Source organism: Oncorhynchus mykiss, chromosome 19 (genome assembly GCF_013265735.2).
Source record: "Oncorhynchus mykiss isolate Arlee chromosome 19, USDA_OmykA_1.1, whole genome shotgun sequence".
Classification (NCBI taxonomy): Eukaryota; Metazoa; Chordata; class Actinopteri; order Salmoniformes; family Salmonidae; genus Oncorhynchus; species Oncorhynchus mykiss.
In genome coordinates, this window is record NC_048583.1 from 15,429,276 (window position 1) to 15,451,249 (window position 21,974).

A 21,974-nucleotide genomic window follows, 5' to 3' on the forward strand; every position below is an offset into this window, starting at 1 on the left:
GATGCTAATATATGCATATCATTATTAGTATTGGATAGAAAACACTTGGACGTTTCTAAAAATGATGTCTGTGAGTATAACAGAACTCATATGGCAGGCAAAAACCTAAGAAAAAATACAAACAGGAAGTGGGAAATCTGAGGTTTGTAGTTTTTGAACTCAGCCCCTATCGAATACACAGTGGGATATGGGTCATTTTGCACTTCCTAAGGCTTTCACTAGATGTCAACCGTCTTTAGAACGTTGTTTCAGGCTTCTACTGTGAAGGGGGGCCGGATGAGAGGGCATTGAGTCAGAGGTCCGGCAGCAGCCTCGATCTCAGTCACGCGCATTCACACGAGAGGTAACTGCTTTTCCGCTAGCGGAACCCCAGTCCTAGACAGGTTAACATTTATTTAACAATCCCTTGAAAACGGCATGCAGTTGTCAATGGTTTTAGAGGAGCTGGGGTCTCCTTGCCCCTCAAGCAGGCAAATCGAACACTCTGCATCTTATTGTGACGTTTTATTGATAACGACCTATTGGCCAGTGAGCGGCTTTGAAGCCACCGGTAAGCCATATTGGCACTCCCCAGAAGGAGCATGTCCTCCATAGGAAGGAATGGAGTTCTACAGTTTTTCAATTAAAATGTTTCAAGGACAAAATGACATGTATTTAAAGCTGCACTATGCAGAAATCGCTCCCCCATTTCCTGGTTGTTCAAATTCAATTATAAACTGGGTGGTTCGAGCCCTGAATGCTGATTGGCTGACAGCCATGGTATTTCAGACCCTATACCACAGGTATGACAAAACATGTATTTTTACTGCTCTAATTACGTTGGTAACCAGTTTATAATAGCAATAAGGCACCTCGGGGGTTTGTGATATATGGCCAATATACCATGGCTAAGGACTGTGTCCAGGCGTGCATATGTGCGTTGCACATATGAACAGCCCTTAGCCATGGTATATTTGCCATATACCACACCTCCTCTGCTTGATTTCAATCAGAATGACAGATCTATAACTCACATTTCTATGTGAATTTGGTCAGGTCACCAAAAAGTTACATATTGCAGCTTTAAGTATTTATTTTCCTAGTAGGGACAGTAATATTAGAACCTTAACATTTTCCTTAAGTATAATTTTTTTTTCTCCATTTTACTTTCAAAAAAATTATGTTTAGCTTACATAATATAATTTAAAGTATGCATTAAGATGTCTGTATTATAATAAACATGGCAAAAACAAATGTAGACATTAATAAATGCATTTCTGGAGCTTCCAAAATGTTTTTTTTACATGGGTGGGGGAGTGCCAAAATGGAGGCGCGGTTTCAAAGCAGAGCCCCTTATCAGTCATCTAGTGTAATATATAAATTGACACTCTGGATTCTCCTCCTGGAAGAGAGGTGATCCAGAGGACACAGACATATATGAACACACAGATAGATAATAAACACACTATCAACATGGAGAGTTTACCCATCCCCATTACATTTGAGTCCTATACTGAAAAAAGGCAGCTATGATAAGTCAAAAGTAATCAGTGGATCTATTCTGCTGACATTCATCTTTGTCTTTAATGCAGGGTTTGATCTAAACGTCAGAAGCTATCGAGTGGAATGGTTACTTTCTATATCATAGAATGGCATGGTTTTTCTGCTGGTGTATCCTGAGGTATCTCCTCTCTGAGAATCTCTTCCCGCAGTGCGTACAGGCGAATGGCCTTTCTCCCGTGTGGACCTTCAAGTGCATCTTCAGGTTTCCTGCCAGGGCGAAGCGCATGTGACACTGGGTACAGCTGAAGGGTTTCTCCCCTGTGTGGACCCTCTGGTGCATCTTCAGGTTGTCCTGGCGGGAGAACCTCTTCTCACACTGGGTACAGCTGAAGGGTTTCTCCCCTGTGTGGACCCTCTGGTGCCTCTCCACCTTCTGGGGACAACTGAAGCCTTTGTGACAGAACATGCAGAGGAATCTTTTCTCTTTACTATTGCCTGATGTGGCTCCTTCCCCCTGAGCCTGGGCTCTAGCCATGTTGTTTGAGTTCAATAACTGATCGAAAAGGACGTCGCTATGTGAATCGGAAGGTGCCATCGACGTGAACACTGGGTCACGACCCCTGAACGCATGTAAAGAGGAGTGGGTGGCGACATTTAGATTTTTCTCTAAGCTTCCCCTGTAATTTAAGAAATCTCTGCCCTGTGAGTGTCTGTCTCCTAGGTGACTATCTGCATTCCATGTGGGAGGAGCTTCACCCTCCACTTTCACCTCATCTACCATTATAACCTCCTCTTTCTTATCTAGGCACCCTTCAGAGTATAACCTATTACTGTACCGGTTCCAGTCACCTCTAGACAGATCAGTCTGTGTCTCTAAACCCAAGGGCATTTTGCCAGGATCTATTTCTGTAGCGTAAGAACAAGATGGATCATCACTGCCAGTGTCTAACGCATCACCCTCAACATCCCCACAGGAATTAACCGTCCTCTGGCTCTGGTGAAATACTGGTAAATATTCTGAGCCGGGAGCAGGAGGACAGGCCAGTGGCCCTAGTCTCTCTGGGTCTGATCTGTGGTCAGATCCTGTGTGTAAGAACCTGTGTGTTACAGTTAAAGTCTCGGTGCTGGACTCTGACTTGAGGACAGCGTTCTGCAGTCCACTGATGCTGTGTCGGGTCCTGGGCTGCGCTGGGGCGGGGTCCTCTGTGGCTACAGGGGGCGCTCCAGCCTGGATGTCTCTGCTGTGCTGTAGGTCTTCCTCTCCTTCAGACCTCTCCTGTTTGACCCCAGGACCTGTAGCCTCTGCATCCGCAGACTGACAAGAAGAGAGGAGGTTATTACTGGTACATGAGTTGAACAGGATAACAATGTCCTAGGGAAGTCTCACAAGCTCCCCATTGACAGATAAATGATGTACATAGCTGAGGGTACCCTTTCTGAAATAAACGGGCCACATTTAATTTACCAAGTAACACATTTTTTTATGCAACACTATTACACTAACCTCTATCACGATAACATGCTGGGTTGAAGTTTCACTCCTCTCATCAACAGTGATTTGTTGGTCGTCTTTCCATGTGTTGTGCCCTGCTGGCTTCACAAAGCTCCTGTGGCCTCCAGTGAGATGTCCTTCACCTGAGAGAGTGATTGGGGGTGAAATAGGTGGTTAGGTTAGGCACTGTCAATGCTCAACACTATAGTGTACAATATTGACATTGTCTACAATTGGCAAGGATGTAAGGTAACACCTCTAACTTCCTGATATACTACCCAGTCTCGGCCTTCTGCAAAATGTACCTCTTGCCATTCCTCTGTATCGGTCGAGGATCTTGACACTACTGGGTCGACTGGCGAGGACGCGCTCTCGCACTGTCCTCTCTGCGCGCTCCCGAGCCACCTTCAGTTCCAGTAGTTTCCTCCGCAATGCCCTGTTTTCTTTCTGGCTTTGAGTTATTTCCAAACGAAACACTGCATAGTCGTCTACGAGTTTACAGATCTCTGCCACGGCTGCATTCGCTAGAACCTCCATGATGGAGGCTAATTGAGTGTGGAAAACCATACAGTTAGCCATGCTTAGCTGACGTTGGCAGATAGCTAGGTAGCGTTACCTAGATAACATCTATCAACCAAGTCCTGTCTCCAACGCCAATTAAACACTACATATGGTAAGTACGTGATGCTGTGCAGTTAGATTAATCATATTTTAAGTTCCAGGGTGTTTATAAACGTCGAAATAACAACAATAAAAACGCTATCGTGGAAATTGTTCTTGTTGACTTCCGTGTACTCTTTGTGTAAGTTTCCGGCAAACTATACAAGTATTGCTGCCTTTCACAGGTCGGAGGGTGAATTGCACATTGTCACACAAAAAGGGGAATTAATGTCACCACCATCTAATCCAGGGATGGGACCTGATTGGTGTAACACTTTTGCCCCAGCTAACAAACATGACTCCAATAATCAACTAATTATGACCTTCAGTTTAGAATGCAATTAGTTTAATCAGCTGTGTTTGGGATGGAGAAAAGGTGTGACACCACTCTGGTCCCTAAAGACTGGAGTTGCCTGTTCCTGATAACCCTACACATATACACCACTATACCTCAAAAACGCACCACCCCCTATCCCACTACTTTAGCCCTACCAGATCATACTCCAGGCCAGCTGACCAGGAGCATGGAACCCCTACTCTTCGAAACCCCTTGTAGATCTCTTGCACCCACAAATGTCTCTGCTACTTCCACTACCACATGTATTTTCTGGGATTCACGCTTCATCAGTGCAGTACAATTAACCATAGCAATAAACACAAGAAATCCTACCTTACTAAAACTCATCCTCTCTGGATCTCTCTCTTATTCACAGGGGGGCTCCCAGTCTAATCACTCACCCTTGGGCTATCCTATACTCTCTTCACTGCCTCAGAATAGGACACTCTAACTCTGGCAATCTCAACCTGTCTCTCCTTCAAAGGGCACTTTGGATCCCCAGTTGCATGGGTGCCCCCACAGTGGAGACTGCTTTCTTTATCCCAACTTTACACCATCTCCGACTATGCCCTCCTGTACATTTCCCACATCGCGGGATCTCCTTTCTACACACTGCTGCAATATGTCTGAGTCCTTAGCACATAAAGCACCGTAGCGGGTTTTGAACAGATGCCATCACAGTTTAGCAAATATAACCTAACCTGACCGTATCAGGTAGAAACTCTGTGTCAAAGCTCAACGAGACAGACCGTATTCTCTGTCTTGCCATTGCCACCGGGTCTACGTCTCACCAAACAGCGGGTGTCACAAACACCAGGAATATTATTTTTCATTTGATCCACCTCTACACTCAACGCTACCCCATTGATCACTCTTTTGAGTGGCACCCTGCTCTGAAGAACAAAGCACTACACATGTCGATCCCAGAGACATTTGACACAGTTTCCCCGCTGCCTCTGTGCGGAGGGTGCACAAAAAAGCTAAACAATTCCACTTCTCAAAACTTTGACAGATGTACAGTTCCCAGTTTGTCCTTTACTCCGCTTGAAACAATGTACGGGTTGGCCAAAAAAACAGAATCCACCTCTCAGGGCAAACGTTGGAAGTCTCTACCACACCTGTCACCTCAGGTACTTCATCCTGGTCTGGCTCACTTCCAAACACCATGTCACACCCTCGTTGGTGACTTGTAACAGGAGACAGGGTCTCACACTCAGTAGTTGTTTTGTACTCTTTAACACCATTACTAGGTATATATTCAGGAGATGTAGGTTTGGCCTGGCGCCTTTCTTCCCATTCTTCCACATCTGCGTTATAAGTCAGAGAGAACTAGACAAATCATAGAGATAGGTAGAGGACTCATATTTGTATCTGTGCCATTATAGCTTCAGTGATTGCCTCAATGGCACTGCCCATGCTATCTCCATTTTGAATTTTTACATTTTCTTATTCACGATTGGCTGATCCCTCCTGATGTCCCGGTTGGACATGACTCCAACAGGGTTGCCAGGAAGTCCCATGTTGACTACATTAAAATGGTGGAAGCCCTCAATGGCGCTGCCCATGCTAATATGGCCTTTTGGTCACTAGATGTTTAAATCATTCTCTATGAGCCAAATCAAGACACCCACATTCCATTTACACTGAGAAAGGATCTTATTGGTTGGGGTCATAGCGCAAAGGGTTTGGTTAACCCTCCTGTTGTGTTCGTTTCATGTTAATTAATTATGTGTTCCTGGTCCAAAATGACCGCCCCATTTATAGATGATTATAAATCCTTGATAATGCATATATTATTACCTAATGTTGTGTTAGATACTTTTATCAACTTAAGTCCACAGAGATGAACTGATATCATTCCGACAAATAAGATCTAACCCAGGCAAGAACTAAACCATGTTTACCCATTAGGATTTCCAATCTCTACAAATGAATGTGGTGATTGGTGTCAAAAGTGGCACTAAGGTCTAGGAGCACGAGAACAGATGCAGAGCCTTGGTCTGACGCCATTAAAAGGTAATTTACCTCCTTCACAAGTGCAGTCTCAGTACTATGATGGTGTCAAATTAGACTGGAGCGTTTTGTATACATTATTTGTATGAGTCAATGTGCAACAGCTTTTCTTTTGAGAGAGGAATGGGATATTCAATATAGGCTGATCGTTTTTTACATTTTCGAGTCAAGGTTTGGATTTTTCAGGTTTGGCTTTATTACTGCCACTTCCAGTGAGTTTGGTACACATCTGGAGTATAGGGAGCCGTTTATTATGTTCAACATATGAGGGCCAAGCACAGGAAGTAGCTCTCTCAGTAGTTTAGTTGGAATAGGGTCCAGTAGGCAGCTAGAAGGTTTAGAGGCTATGACTATTTTAGTTAATGAGTCGAGAGATACAGGATTAAGTAGTTCTGGACTACTGAGTTTGAGAAATCTATTTTACATTTTTTTATGATCATCAATTCATCACTGCTGAAGTGAAGGCCATCATTTCTTGGGGAATGCTGCTTTTTAGTATCAAAAATAAAATATGGATTGTTTTTATTCTCCTCAATTAGGTTGGAAAAGTAGGGTGATCGAGCAGCAGTGAGGACTCTTCGATATTGCATGGTAATGTCTTTCCAAGTTAGTCGGAAGACTTCCAGTTTGGTGGAGCGCCATTTCTGTTCCAATTTTCTGGAAGTTTGTTTCAGGGCTTGTGTATTTAGTGTATACCAGGGAGCTGATTTCTTGTGACAAATGTTTTTAATTTTAAGAGGTGCGACTCCATCTATTCATTGTTAAATCCTCGGTTAGGTGGTTAAGTGATTTTTGTACTCTGACATCCTTGAGTAGGTGGAGCGGGTCTGGAAGGGCATCTAGGAATCTTTGGGTTGTCCGAGAATTTATAGTGCAACTTTTGATAATCCTTGGTTGTGGTCTGAGCAGATTATCTGTTACGATTGCAAACATAATACGATTTTGGTCCGATAGTCCAGGATTATGAGGAAAATGATTTACATCCACCAGTGGACTGAACAACCTCTGTACCTTTTTTAGATTAGGTTACATTACATTGGCCTACATAAATCCGGGACACTCAAATTAGTATATGTTACTCTTGGTATGACAGTAGGTTACTTAAAGCAAAAAAACGATAAGAAGGTGGTTGGTCAGGGGGGGATGGGTGGTTGGATAAAGCAAACTTCTAGCAACCCAATGGTTGAGTGTTTTCATGGACAAATATAGCATTTTTAGCTCATTTGCAACTACTTGCTACTTTAACTACTCAGCATGTTAGATAACCCTTCCCCTAAACCTAACCATAACCCTAATCTAAAGTAACATATCATGCTAAATGGAGTGGCATGGATTTTAGTAAAACATAATGTTTTTCTCTGAGACCAGGCTGACTTTGTTTGAGTCCTATACTGTAGTTACAGAATGACTTCATTCATGTTAAACCTATCATGGTGGACATAAATATGGGTAAAATATAAGTAATAATACATCAAAATTCATCAGACAAACCTGACTAAATTATTTGTACAATAGGTGTTTGTGTAGGTATATTTAGTAAGTGTATATAAGCTGTCGGTATGTAGAATAGGGTGAGATCAGTATACTAAAGAGAGTCTCAATATAAGTTTGTGTTTATTAAACATTTAAACAAATGAAATACACCATATGAAAACCACACATACAAGTCTCAACAAAATAATCTGCATTAACTTGATGAACTGCATTTATTATCATTAAAAGTGTCTTGGTAAAAAATAAAGTAGTTAAATGGATGTAATGAAATAGGGATTGGTGAACATCATATATCCTACACAGTGCAAACACTATAATATACCTTTTAGACTTATATATGCATTATACTGTTTATATCACACAAAGTCTGGATGCAATATTCTATTCAGGAATACTCAACACTGTCCCTATCGTTATTCCAAATGCATCTGTGGATCTTTTCTGTTGACAGTAATGAAAATTAATATTTGTCTTGAGAGAAGATTAAGAAACATCCCGATTGGCTCTATGGATCTGGTCCACCTGACTGAGCCTATCCAGAGCTTTGCTGCGTGGCTTGGGGGTGGGCCCAATGGGGGCTTCCATGGTGACAGTTAATCAATGAGCAGCATGAAGTAGGAAGATAAGAGGGTAGATAAAGATGATAAAGGAATCATGTTCTGTACACACAAATAAAAGGAACTCAGAAAAAGAGAGACCCTCAAAGAGTACATGTATGGTTAGGTGGGCAAAAGGAGAGAACTATTAAATGTGAGGTATAAATATTTAAGGGTTAGCTTGGAGGAAGAGAAGATCAAAAACACAAATAGGGAATGAGAGGTTAGAGGGCAGGACTAAAGCTAATGAGAGAAAGTGAAGGTCGGCAGTATGTCACGCCACTAACACCAATGATGGGAAGACAATGTGCTATTGGGTGGCCCTAAGGAACTAGGGGGTTACAGTAGTGATTCCTGTACCCTGAGGAGGGAATGGTTACCTTTTATGTTATGAAGTGTAATGGTTTTTCTGCTGGTGTGTCCTGAGGTAGCTCCTCTCTGAGAACCTCAGAGAAGGCGAATGGCCTTTCTCATGTGTGGACCTTCAGGTGCCTCTTCAGATGGTGCTGGTGGGAGAACCTTTTCTCACACTGAGGGCAGCTGTAGGGTTTCTCCCCTGTGTGGACCCTCTGGTGCCTCTTCAGGGTGCCAGCCTCTGAGAAGCGCATGTGACACTGGGTACAGCTGAACGGTTTCTCCCCTGTGTGGACCCTCTGGTGGATCTTCACATAGTTCGCCTCAGCAAAGCACTTCCCACATGTGGGGCAGGCGTATGGCTTGTTAGCGTCGGTCTTAATGTTTGGCCTCCCACGTTTTGACCAAATAACACCAGAGGAGGTAGAAGTAGGAGCCACCACCCTCATCTGGTTAGTCTTTGAGCTCCCTCCTTGACCTCTAGCCATTGTTTCGGTGTTGTTGGGATTGTGTGCCGTGTTATCAGCTAGATACTTATTGTGGTGAACACCCATCCTGACCCTGTCTGTATTGGTGGGGTAACCATGAGGTAGTTGAGGAAGGCTAGACCCAGGTCCAGGCTTTCTATGAACCCAATCATCAGGCGTTAGATGAGATCCTGAAGGAGAAGACAGACTTCCTGTTCGACTCCCACCAGGGGGGTCTCCCATTACTCTCGGTGAAGACTGAAGCCCAGGGTGACCTGCTCTGTTAATCATGGATACTGTGGTGTTTGTATCATAGGAACAGGAGGGTCTATCTCTATCAGCCCCAGGCCCTGCTTCATCCCTGCACCGAGAATGCGAAGAGGGTCTGGGCTGCAGACTGGAGCCTCTGTCTCTCTGATGACCACCAGGGCTGAGGTTGTTCAGTCCACCTGTCCACTGGTTGTCTTCTGTGTGGTGGTGGAGTCTCTGTCCCTCATGGTTCAGTCTTGGTTCTGACTCAGGAAGGAAGAGTGACGGCTCCTGATCCAGGGTCCTGATCTGGGGCCAGGGTTTGTGACCGGCCGCATCAGAGGTCCAGTCTCTCCCGCCAGCAACACCGGATATCAACATTTCCTCATGGACTGCAGACTGTAAACACAAATTGGCCAGAAAAGCATAAAGGTTTTATATAAGAAAATATTTGCTGTACACACAGAAACATGAAAATTTAATAACAACAGTCAAGCCCATCCCCAACACTGTGATTCAAGTACCCAACAATATGGATCCATTGGAGTTCATTATAAAAAATGTCCATATGTGTTGATTCAAGAACTAAGTATAATGTTTAGGTTTGACTGAGAGAAGGGAAACTCAGTCCCTGTAATGATACAAAAATAACCAAGTCAGACAGTCAATTTTGTATTGAATTTCAACAAAATTGTATATATACACTCGCATAACGTGAAGTACAGTACTTTCATTGCACAAAACGATGCGTGACAAGAATAACTTTCTCACTTTGGTGACAATACATTTTTCTGTAAATCTGGTACCCTCGCTTTGTTAAAATATATTTTTGAAAACGTTGTACAAGGTTAAACATTACATTACAAAGACCTTCCATACTTTGTGTCAAGTAAACATAAATTAAGGCGATATCCTCAACTCGCTATTAAAAAAACAGTATCATCCTAAAGGAACATACACTGAACAAAATCATAAACGCAGCATGCAACATTTTAAAAGACTTACAGAGTTACAGTTCATATATAAAAAGCAGTCAATGTAAATACATAAATTAGGCCCTACTCTATGGATTTCACATGACTGCGAATGACTCTGGCTCAGGGGAGCGAAGGTGAATGGCAAGGCACCTGAGTGACAAACTGCCCTTGCTCTCTCCACTGGGATCCTCTGCCTCTGACCTTATTACGGGGGCTGAGTCACTGGCTTACTGGTGCTCTTCCATGCCACCCCAAGGAGGGGTTCGTCACTTGAGTGGGTTGAGTCACTGACGTGATCTTTCTGTCCGGTTATGCGCCCCCTCTGCGGTGGAGGAGATCTTGTGGGCTATACTCAGCCTTTGTGTCAGGGTAGTAAGTTGGTGGTCTGTTGATATCCCTCTAGTGGTGTGGGGGCTGTGCTTTGGAAAAGTGGTCAGGGTTTTATCCTGCCTGGTTGGCCCTGTCCGGGGGTACCGTTGGACAGGGCCGCAGTGTCCCCTGAGCCCCCCGCCCCACCTTAACCTCCAGTATCTATGCTGCAATAGTCTGTGCTGGGGTGCTAGGGTCAGTCTGTCTGGTGAAATTATCCTGTCTTGTCCTGTATGAATTATGCTCCCTCTAATTCTCCCATGCCTCAGGACTACCTCACCTGATGACTGCTGGCTGTCCCCTTTCCCAGTCCACCTGGTCATGCAGTTTTGCCTGTGGCTATGGAACCCTGACCTGTTCACCAGACGTGCTAACCTGTCCCGGACCTGCTGTTTTCGACCCTCTCTCTCACTATCCCCCGCACCTGCTGTCTCGACCTCTGAATGCTCGGCTATGAAAAGCCAACTGACATTTTATCCTGAGGTGCTGACCTGTTGCACAACCACTGTGATTATTATTTGACCCTGCTGGTCAGAGCATCAGCTGTTCCGGACGACTGCGTGATCACGCTCTCCGTAGCCAACGTGAGTAAGACCTTTAAACAGGTCAATATACACAAGGCTGCGGGGCCAGATGGATTACCAGGACATGTGCTCCGGGCATGTGCTGACCAACTGGCAGGTGTCTTCACTGACATTTTCAATATGTCCCTGATTGAGTCTGTAATATCAACATGTTTCAAGCAGACCACCATAGTCCCTGTGCCCAAGAACACAAAGGCAATCTGCCTAAATGACTATAGACCCGTAGCACTCACGTCCGTAGCCATGAAGTGCTTTGAAAGGCTGGTAATGCCTCACATCAACACCATTTTCCCAGAAACCCTAGACCCACTCCAATTTGCATACCGCAAAAACAGATCCACAGATGATGCAGTCTCTATTGCACTCCACACTGCCCTTTCCCATCTGGACAAAATGAACACTTATGTGAGAATGCTATTCATTGACTATAGCTCAGCGTTCAACACCATAGTACCCTCAAAGCGCATCACTAAGCTAAGGATCCTGGAACTAAACACCTCCCTCTGCAACTGGATCCTGGACTTCCTGATGGGCCGCCCCCAGGTGGTAAGGGTAGGTAGCAACACATCTGCCGCGCTGATCCTCAACACTGGAGCCCCCCAGGGGTGCGTGCTCAGTCCCCACCTGTACTCCCTGTTCACCCACAACTGCATGGCCAGACACGACTCCAACACCATTAAGTTTGCAGACGACACAACAGTGGTAGGCCTGATCACCGACAACAACGAGACAGCGTATAGGGAGTAGGTCAGAGACCTGGCCGGGTGGTGCCCAGAATAACAACCTATCCCTCAACGTAACCAAGACTAAGGAGATTATTGTGGACTACAGGAAAAGGAGGACCAAGTACGCCCCCATTCTCATTAACGGGGCTGTAGTGGAGCAGGTTGAGAGCTTCAAGTTCCTTGGTGTCCACATCACCAACAAACTAGAAAGGTCCAAGCACACCAAGACCGTTGTGAAGGGGGCACGACAAAGCCTATTCCCCCTCAGGAAACTAAAAAGATTTGGCACGGGTCCTGAGATTCTCAAAAGGTTCCACAGCTGCAACATCGAGAGATCCTGACTGGTTGCATCACTGCCTGGTACGGCAATTGCTCGGCTTCCGACCGCAAGGCACGACAGAGGGTAGTGCGTACGGCCCAGTACATCACATGGGGCTAAGCCCGCCTGCCATCCAGGACCTCTACACCAGGCGGTGTCAGAGGAAGGCCCTAAAAATGGTCAAAAACCCCAGCCACCCCAGTCATAGACTGTTCTCTCTACTACCGCATGGCAAGCAGTACCGGAGTGCCAAGTCTAGGACAAAAAAGCTTCTCAACAGTCTTTACCCCCAAGCCATAAGACTCCTGAACAGGTAATCAAATGGCTACCCAGACTATTTGCATTGTGTGCCCCCCCCAACCCCTCTTTTATGCTGCTGCTACTCTCTGTTTATCATATATGCACAGTCACTTTAACTATACATTCATGTACATATGGCCTCAATTGACCCGACCAACCAGTGCTCCCGCACATTACCTAACCAGGCTATCTGCATTGTGTCCCGCCACCAACCACCCGCCAACCCCTCTTTACGCTACTGCTACTCTCTGTTCATCATATATGCATAGTCACTTTAACCATATCTACATGTACATATTACCTCAATCAGCCTGACTAACCAATGTCTGTACGTAGCCTCGCTACTTTTATAGCCTCGCTACTGTATATAGCCTCGCTACTGTCTTTTTACTGTTGTTTTTATTTCTTTACTTACCTATTGTTCACCTAATACCTTTTTTGCACTATTGGTTAGAGCCTGTAAGGAAGCATTTCACTGTAAGGTTGTATTTGGCACACGTGACAAATAAACTTTGATTTGAATGTTTTAACATCTTGAAGAACAATCTGGCCTTAATGGCCGTGTACTCTTATAATCTCCACCTGGCACAGCCTGAAGAGGACTGCCTACTCCTCAGGCCCTGGTTCCTCTCTAGGTTTCTTCCTAAGTTCCTGGCTTTTATTTAATTATTTTGTATTTAATCTTTATTTAACTAAGCGAGTCAGTTAAGAACAAATTCTTATTTACAATGACAACCTACCAAAAGGCGTATATAAATATGCGACAAAACACACATCACAACAAGAGAAACAACACTAAATAAAGAGAGACCTAAGACGACACCATAGCAAGGCAGCAACACATGACAACACAGCATGGTAGAAACACAACAAAACAACATGGTAGCAACACAACATGGTAGCAGCACAAAACATGGTTCAAACATTATTGGGCACAGACAACAGCACAAAGGGCAAGAAGGTAAAGACAACAATACACCACACAAAGCAGTCACAACTGTCAGTAAGAGTGTCCATGATTGAGTCTTTGAATGAAGAGATTGAGATAAAACTGTCCCGTTTGAGTGTTTGTTGTAGCTCGTTCCAGACGCTAGCTGCAGCGAACTGAAAAGAGGAGTGACCCAGGGATGTGTGTGCTTTGAGGACCTTTAACAGAATGGCTGGCAGAACGGGTGTTGTATGTGGAGGATGAGGGCTGCAGTAGATACCTCAGATAGGGGGGCGTGAGGCCTAAGAGGGTTTTAAAAATAAGCATCAACCAGTGGGTCTTGCGACGGGTAAACAGAGATGACTAGCTTACACAGTGATGTGTCCTATAAGGAGCATTAGTGGCACATCTGATGGCCGAATGGTAAAGAACATCTAGCCGCTCGAGAGCACCCTTACCTACCGATCTATAAATTACGTCTCCGTAATCTAGCATGGGTAGGATGGTCATCTGAATCAGGGTTAGTTTGGCAGCTGGGGTGAAAAAATTGTGATTACGATAAAGGAAACCAAGTCTATATTTAACTTTAGCCTGCAGCTTTGATATGTGCTGAGAGGAGGACAGTGCACCGTCTAGCCATACTACCAAGTACTTGTATGAGGTGACTACCTCAAGCTCTAAACCCTGGGGTTTTAGGCTGAGTTTCTGTATAAGTACTTAGTCACACCCTGTAAAAAAGGTTTCATAAATACATTTGATTTGATTCTCACACTGGGGGCAGCTGTAGGATTTCTCCCCTGTGTGGACCCTCTGGTGCCTCTACAGCCTGGATGAGTGGGAGGAACTGGCCCGGCACAAGTGGCAGCTGAACGGTTTCTCCTCCGTGTGTATCCTCTGGTGGATATCCACCTGTTCCGTCTCAACTACTCTCATTTGTCAATGGGCTTGTGTAGCCATTTAGTGTTGAGGCCCTGGCATTGTCTGAGGTCTGGTTTAACATTAGGAAGGTGTGACGAGGACGAAGGCCAGGGAGTGTCTGTGTTGTCGCAGGGACCATGTTCCAGTTGATAGATCCTATAGAAGGCAGGCTGAAGGCAGCACCTGTTAGGGGGTTAACCTGAGGTGCCATCAGTCTCTCTGAATCACAACTATAGGAGCAGGACGGAGCATCGCTAGGCTAGTCTGTGTCTGTTCTCTCCCGCCACATACGGACACCTCCCCAACCCTGCAGACCAATTCTACGCCTCACTCTGGTCTCAGCCAGTCTGTTGTCATGGAGACTAAATTAGGATGTTGTTTTGTGTTCCATTGTCTGGTTCTGGTTAACAGTTTTATTCCCCAGCCCAGAGTTGAGGATGCGGTCCCAGCCACTGACCTCAGCCATGTCGCCTCTGGTCCTGGCCTGCTCAATGTTTTCGTCCCCGGGGCCCTTGGCTGCACCCGTCTGAGTCTGGGAATCCAAGATGGCTGCCCAGTCTCCTCTGTTAGCCTCCAGCCAATCACCTGCAGGAAGAGGTTACAAAATAGACTTTATAAACATGGCAGAGAACTCTACATATGTATTTTCTTTCATCAATTACCAGGTCCAGTTCATACATTATAATGTGTGTTTTTGTATGGAAATACAAGTTGTAATGATTTCATTTTATGAATGAAGAAAAATAAGAACACATAGCCAGATGCATCACTATTCCCATTGAAGATCTATTACTGTATGGAGGCTATATGTATTTCTCCCTTACCTTGCTCCCCCATCTTTAGTCCACTCAGCAGATCAATGCTCTCTGGTTCGTCTTCTATCGTCTCCTCTTTGACCAGCAGCAGATCAGGCTTCCCATCCTCCATGTCTACTGACTGTAAGAGATACAGAGTGAGAGGATGTTGGATCAAGAAATCTGATATCAGCACCCTGTTATGGAGCATGGGTAGGATGGTCATCTGAATCAGGGTTAGTTTGGCAGCTGGGGTGAAAGAAGAGTGATTACGATTGGGCAATAATGGATTGCTATGAGAACTACAGTATGTTAGTTCATTTGATTACTTGACACTCTTTAATAGTTTTATAATTCAAAGGTATGGTCAAGACCTGGGCCCGTATCCACAAAGATTCTCAGAGTAGGAATGCAGATCTAGGATCTTTACATATGTTATTCATTATGATCTAAAAGGCTAAACTGATCCTAGATCAGCACTCCTACTCTGAGAGGCTTTGTGGATATGGGCCCTGACCTAATACCATTCAGCCAGTAGTTCACAGTGGGCTCACCTCAGTGAGACTGTGTGTGGTCCTGTGCTGCTCAGCTGGTTCCTCTGTGGATTCAGGAGGAGGTGTAGTCTGGTTGTCCTCCATGACCATGTTCCCCTCAGGGTTCCCCAGAACCTCCTCACACCCCTCCTCCTTCACCAGCAACACCTCTAGACCCTCCTCCTGGAAGAGACAGCTGATACAGATTACACAGACATACACTCCCTCAGGTACGTACACACACAGATAATAAACACTTTAAACATGGAGTGTTTACCCATCCCCACTATGTTTGAGTCCTATACTGTAGTTAGAGAATGACTTAATTGATGTTAAACCCGTCATGGTGGACATAAATATGATGTTGTGGGTAAAAGGTCAGCAATGATGAGTCAAGTAATCATCAGACAAACCTGACTAGTGTATAGTGTATGGGTATTTGTAGGTATATTTGGTGAGTGTACAAACCATTAGGAACACCTTCCAAATACAATTCATCGGGGCATGGACTCTACAAGGTGTCAAGCGTTCCACAGGGTTGCTGGCCCATGTTAACTCCAATGCTTCCCAAAGTTGTGTCAAGTTGGCTGGATGTCCTTTTGGGTGGTGTTCCATTCTTGATACACGCGTGAAAAATCAAGCAGTGTTGCAGTTCTTGACACAATCAAACCGGGTGCACCTGGCACCTACTACCATACCCCATACAAAGGCACTTAAATATTTTGTCTTGCCCATCCACACATACACAATCCATGTCTCAATTGTCTCGAAGCTTAAAAATATTTTTTAACCTGTCTCCTCCCCTTCATTTACACCGATTGAAGTGGATTTAATAGGTGACATCAATAAGGGATCATAGCTTTTACCTGCATTCACCTGGTCATTCTATGCCATGGAAATAGCAGGTTTTCCTAATGTTTTGTGGACTAAGTGTATATTGGTTATAAAGCACTGTTGTGTGTTTGCAGAATAGGGTGAGATCAGATGTGATGTATGCTAACGCGAGTCTCAATCAAAGTCTTAGAATGAAAAGTCCCATTTTGTGTTCATTGAACAAACAAGTTTTAAATACACCACATGAAAACCACACATACTTGTCATGTCTCAACAAAAATATCTGCCTGAAGTGAATGAACTGCCTTCATTTTCTCATTAAAAAAAGTGTCTTTGGAAAATTTGCGAACATCAGATACACAATATGAAACAGACTTTTAGGCTTTACGTGCCTTATACACTGAGTGTATACCAAACATTATGAACACCTGCTCTTTCCATGACATAAACTGACCAGGTGAATGCAGGTGAACGGTATGATACCTTGTTGATGTCACTTGTTAAATCCACTTCAATCAGTGTAGATGAAGTGGAGGAGACAAGGTAAAGAAGGATTTTTGGTAACACTTCACTTGACACCCAGTGTCATAACACGGTCATAACCTGTTATAATATGGTCATAACACATTTTTAGACCTGTTGAGACATGTTTTGCGTTATTTTATGGCTGGTTATGACACCTACGTAAGAGTGCCCTGCTAGAGCCTCCCGGTCAACTGTAAGTGCTGTTATTGTGAAGTAGAAACGTTTACAAGCAACAGCAGCTCAGCAGCGAGTTGCAACACTCACTACCGAGTTCCAAACTGCCTCAAGAATCTGGTCAGAACCCAAGAACTGTTTGTCTGGAAATGGGTTTTCATGGCCGAGCAGCCGCAAACAAGCCTAAGATCACCATGGGTAATGCCAAGCGTCAGCTGGAGTGGTGTAAAGCTCGCCGCCATTGGACTCTAGAGCAGTGGAAACGCGTTCTCTGGAGTGATGAATCACGCTTCACCATCTGGCACTCCGACGGACGAATTTGGGTTTGGCGGATGCCAGGAGAACGCTACCTGCCCAAATGCATAGTGCCAACTGTAAAGTTTGGTGGGGGAGGAATAATGGTCTGGGGCTATTTTTTCAAGGTTCGGGCTAGGCCCCTTAGTTTCAGTGAAGGGATATCTTAACGCTACAGCATGCAATGACATTCAAGATGATTCTGTGCTTCCAACTTTGTGGCAACAGTTTGGGGAAGGCCCTTTCCTGTTTCAGAATGACAATGCCCCCGTGCACTAAGCGAGGTCCATACAGAAATGTACCAGTTCCAGTCCCCTCTAGACAGATCAGTCTGTCTCTCTAAACCCAATGATATGTTTCCAGGGACCATCTCTGTAGCGTAAGAACAAAACAGATCATCACCGCGAGTGTCTAACGCATCACCATCTCCACGGAAATAAACCATCCTCTGGCTCTGATGAATCACCAGTAAGTAGTAGAAACCAGGATCAGGAGGTCAGACTGGTGGCCCTCGTCTCTTTGGCTCTGATCTGTGTTCATATCGTGTGTGTAAGAGCCTGTGTGTTACAGTTAAAGTCTTTGTGTCGGAGAGCATTCGACTGACCTCCGTGATGCTGCAACGGTTCCTGGCCTGGAGCGCAGCGGCGGTGGTGAGGTCCTCCGTGGCTACAGGGGGCGCCACTCCAGATGCTGCTCCAGTCTGGATGTCTCTGCTGTGCCGCAGGTCCTCCTCTCCTCCAGACCTCTCCAGTTTGACTCCAGGATCTGCAGCCTCTGCATCTGCAGACTGACACAAGAAGAGAGGACATTACTATCAGTACATTGGTTGAATTGGATAACAATGTCAAAGGGAAGTCTCACAAGCTCTCCTATGGCAGATAAATTAGGATGTAAATGTAAGCAAGTGAATAGCTGAGGGGAGCCTTTGAAATAAACCGTCCACATTTGACTTACAAAGTAACTGTAATTTTTTACATAACACTATTACACTAACCTCTATCGTGATAATGTTCTGGGTTGAGGTTCCACTCCCCTCATCAACAGTGATTGGTTGGTCATCACTCCTTGTATTGTGTCCCGCTGGCTTCACAAAGCTCCTGTGGCCTCCAGTGAGATGTCCTTCACCTGAGAGAGTGATTGGGGGGAAAGAGGTGGTCGGGTTAGCTAATGTTCAACACTATATTGTATACTATTGACCGTTTTGACACTGTCTAAAATTGGCAAGGATGTAAGGTAATGCTTCTCATAACTTATTGATATACTATTTATTGATAAATGTATTATGTTCCAGGCATGTTTTCATTGAGTAAATAATAGTAAACGCAGTAAATCAAGAATCTGGTTAGAATATGATATTGTGTCTGTGGCAAGATAGCTAAGTAATCAGGGGAATTATTGCATACTATCCTAAAACTGACCAAGATAGGTGGGGTTGACACATCTAAAGCCACACAAGCGCAGAGAGGAAGGGAGCGACAGGTCCCGCAGTCTCCTGCTACATTTACCTCTTGCCATCGCTCTGTATCGGTCGAGGATCTTGACACTACTGGGACGACTGCCGAGGACGCGTTCTTGCATTGTCCTCTCTGCGCGCTCCCGTGCCACCTTCAGTTCCAGTAGCTGTAGTTTCCTACGCAATGCCCTGTTTTCTTTCTGGCTTTGAGTTATTTCCAAACGAAACACTGCATAGTCGTCGTCTACGAGTTTACAGATCTCTGCCACGGCTGCATTCGCTAGCACCTCCACGACGGAGGCTATTTGAGTGTGAAAAACCATACAGTTATCCATTGTTGGCTAACGTTAGCCGTTAACAACTAGCTAGCGTTACCTAGATAACATCTATCAACCAAGTCCTGTTTCCAACGCGATGCGGTGAATTTAAATTGATCATATTTTGAATTCCAGGGTGTTAGTTAATAAACTAAATAATAACAACAAAAAAAGGCTTTTCAGTTCTGTTTTCTTTTTTTCTTATTTTAAGTTTTATTCGAGAATCGCAACCAACTGCCATGTGCATACACCGCCACCTACTGTACTGGAGTGTGAGACCGTTACGACATATCTATTCCACTATACTATCTTAACTAACCCTACATTTATAATCAAATAAAATAATTCCCTACAAACCTTCCTACTTCCATCACCCCCACCCAAAATGGGACTGCAGTGGAGAAGGTGAAAAGTTTCAAGTTCTTCGGCGTACACATCACTGACAATCTGAAATGGTCCACCCACACAGACAGTGTGGTGAAGAAGGCGCAACAGCGCCTCTTCAACCTCAGAAGGCTGAAGAAATTTGGCTTGACACCTAATACCCTCAACTTTTACAGATGCCTAATTGAGAGCATGCTGTCGGGCTGTATCACCGTCTGGCACTGCAACTGCATCGCCCACAACCACAGGGCTCTCCAGAGGGTGGTGCGGTCTGCCCAACGCACCACTGGGGGGCACACTGCCTGCCCTCCAGGACAATAACAGCCGCACCCAATGTCACAGGAAGGGCAAAAAGATCATCAAGGACATCAACCACCCGAGCCACGTCCTGTTCACCCCGCTACCTTACTGAAGGCGAGGTCAGTACAGGTGCATCAAAGCTGGGACAGAATGACTGAAAACCAGCTTCTATCTCAAGGCCATCACTGTTAAATAGCGTCACTCAGGCTGCTGCTCATATATATATATATATATATATGGAATCACTGGTCTCTTTAATAATGTTTACGTTCAGATTTACTAATTTCATATGTATATACTGTATTCTATTCTACTGTATTTTAGTCAATGCCACTCTGACACTGGTCATCCTAATATTTATTTCTCAATTCCATTCCTTTACTTTTAGATTTTTTTGTATTGTTGTGAATTGTTAGATGCACTGTTGGAGCTAAGAACACAAGCATTTCGCTACACCCGCACCAACATCCGTGAAATATGTGTATGTGACCAATAAAATTTGATTGGCCCTGTCAAACACCTCTCCTTTTTTACATCATACATTTCACAAAATAATAATACATGTTCAACCGTTTCCTCTTCCATGTTTCCCTATCAATTTAATCCAGGACGCCCTAATCTCACCCTAAACAACATAACCGCCTCCCTTCTGTTTCCATTATATGACACTATCTCCAGTACAGATTTTCCCTTCTGTTTCCATTATATGACACTATCTCCAGTACAGATTTTCCCTTCTGTTTCCTTCTTCAAGTTGGACTGCACCAAAAAGTTGTATTGCTGCCACCTACTGTGTGGGGTGAAAACTGGGAGACTTTAAATGGATGGTTGCACTGCAAGCCGCAATTTTCTCAAAAACACTTCCAACTAAGTTTGGTGGTGTATAAATTGACTTCATATTTTAAAGGTAGATTCAGCGAGATGTTGCCACAAGCAGCACCACAGATATAAGTTGACGAACGTCGATGAGTTAAGTCAGGGGGAGGCGTATCTGCGAACTAATGTGTTTTTCCAACAGCAAGGCTCAGATCAACATGGCAGCTTTGCCATTGTTTATGAAAGGTTTTCTTTATAATGTCGAAATAAACATCTATTCTAATCCCCATGTCACACACTCACAAACTGACATCATAACATGGTGTGTGTACACCAGGGTTGGGCTCAATTTGAATTGCAGTCAGTCAATTCAGGAAGGGATTTGAATTTAAAATATATATATTTTTTGTGTTACTTTTGACATAAATGGCTTCTCATTTTCAGTTTGAGAAGTAATGGAAAATGGATGCTGTTTTTTCAAACATTGAATTGGAATTTCAGGTTACTTCCTGAAATGATTGCCTTCAATTCGAATTGAGCCCAACCCAGGTGTATATTGTTCAATCACTTAGTGACAGAGAGCCTCAAATATCACACTTATTTGTAAATATCCAGGGTAAATTAATTCCTGTTTCAGTCATGGCTTTGGTCATGTTCGCTTGGGTCAAACAAAAACACTCTAATGATTGGTTGAACCAAAACAGCTGAGAAGTTTAGCCACGCGCTTGTGGAAATTGACCAAATACTACTTTTTTCTGCATGGACTGCAGACTGTAAACACAAATTGAACAGAAAAGCATAAAGGTTTATATGAAAAACTCTTTGCTGTACACAGAGAGACAGGATATTATAAATGTTAACCACAGTCAAGCCCATCTCTAACACTGACTCAAGTACCTAACAATATGGAGCCATTGGGGTTTATTATTACATAAAATCCATGTGTTGATTCAAGAATTTTGGTTCGACTGACAAAAGGGAAACTCAGTCCCTGTAATGACACAAAAATAGTCAGTCAGCAGCACAGAGTCAATTTAGTATTTAATTTCAACAAAATGGTCATACACAGATAATTTGAAGTACAGCACTCGTATTGCACAAAACAATACATGTGACATGTAGAATAACTTCTCACTATGGTAACACTTTTCTGTAAATGTACAGTGCATTCGGGAAAAGTATTCAGACCCCTTCACTTTTTCCACATTTTGTTTTTACGTTACAGCCTTATTTTAAAATGTATGAAAAATATAAAACATCCTCATCAACCTACACACAATACCCCA

General features: G+C 44.1%; 3 protein-coding genes across 3 annotated transcripts in view; all 3 read right to left on the bottom strand.

Moving 5' to 3' along the window:
• Positions 1-21,974, bottom strand: part of LOC110498503 (zinc finger protein 7) — a 147,492-nt gene that overhangs the window by 82,169 nt on the left and 43,349 nt on the right. The window lies entirely within an intron of this gene.
• Positions 976-3,334, bottom strand: LOC110498497 (zinc finger and SCAN domain-containing protein 30-like). The gene is made up of 3 exons (XM_021575148.2): positions 3,280-3,334; positions 2,987-3,117; positions 976-2,797 (listed from the first exon to the last, which is right to left on the bottom strand). The coding sequence occupies exons 1-3, from the start codon at positions 3,287-3,289 to the stop codon at positions 1,622-1,624; spliced, it is 1,317 nt and encodes a 438-aa protein (XP_021430823.2). The 5' UTR covers positions 3,290-3,334; the 3' UTR covers positions 976-1,621.
• Positions 7,677-19,778, bottom strand: LOC110498517. Its single transcript, XM_021575184.2, has 7 exons — positions 18,924-19,778; positions 18,413-18,543; positions 18,023-18,205; positions 15,613-15,774; positions 15,089-15,200; positions 14,722-14,849; positions 7,677-9,543 (listed from the first exon to the last, which is right to left on the bottom strand). Exons 1-7 carry the CDS (start codon positions 19,204-19,206, stop codon positions 8,545-8,547), a joined length of 1,998 nt encoding a protein of 665 aa, XP_021430859.2. The 5' UTR covers positions 19,207-19,778; the 3' UTR covers positions 7,677-8,544.

What these genes read in the sequence shown, in the direction of transcription:
- LOC110498497 (XM_021575148.2), bottom strand. An exon ending in AGCATGTTATCGTGATAGAG is followed by an intron (nt 2,798 to 2,986) that starts GTTAGTGTAATA and finishes TCTTCTTGTCAG; the next exon opens with TCTGCGGATGCAGAGGCTAC.
- LOC110498517 (XM_021575184.2), bottom strand. Translation starts at nt 19,206, where the DNA reads ATGGATAACTGTATGGTTTTTCACACTCAAATAGCCTCCGTCGTGGAG. An exon ending in ATACAGAGCGATGGCAAGAG is followed by an intron (nt 18,544 to 18,923) that starts GTAAATGTAGCA and finishes TCACTCTCTCAG; the next exon opens with GTGAAGGACATCTCACTGGA. An exon ending in CCACACACAGTCTCACTGAG is followed by an intron (nt 15,201 to 15,612) that starts GTGAGCCCACTG and finishes TATCTCTTACAG; the next exon opens with TCAGTAGACATGGAGGATGG.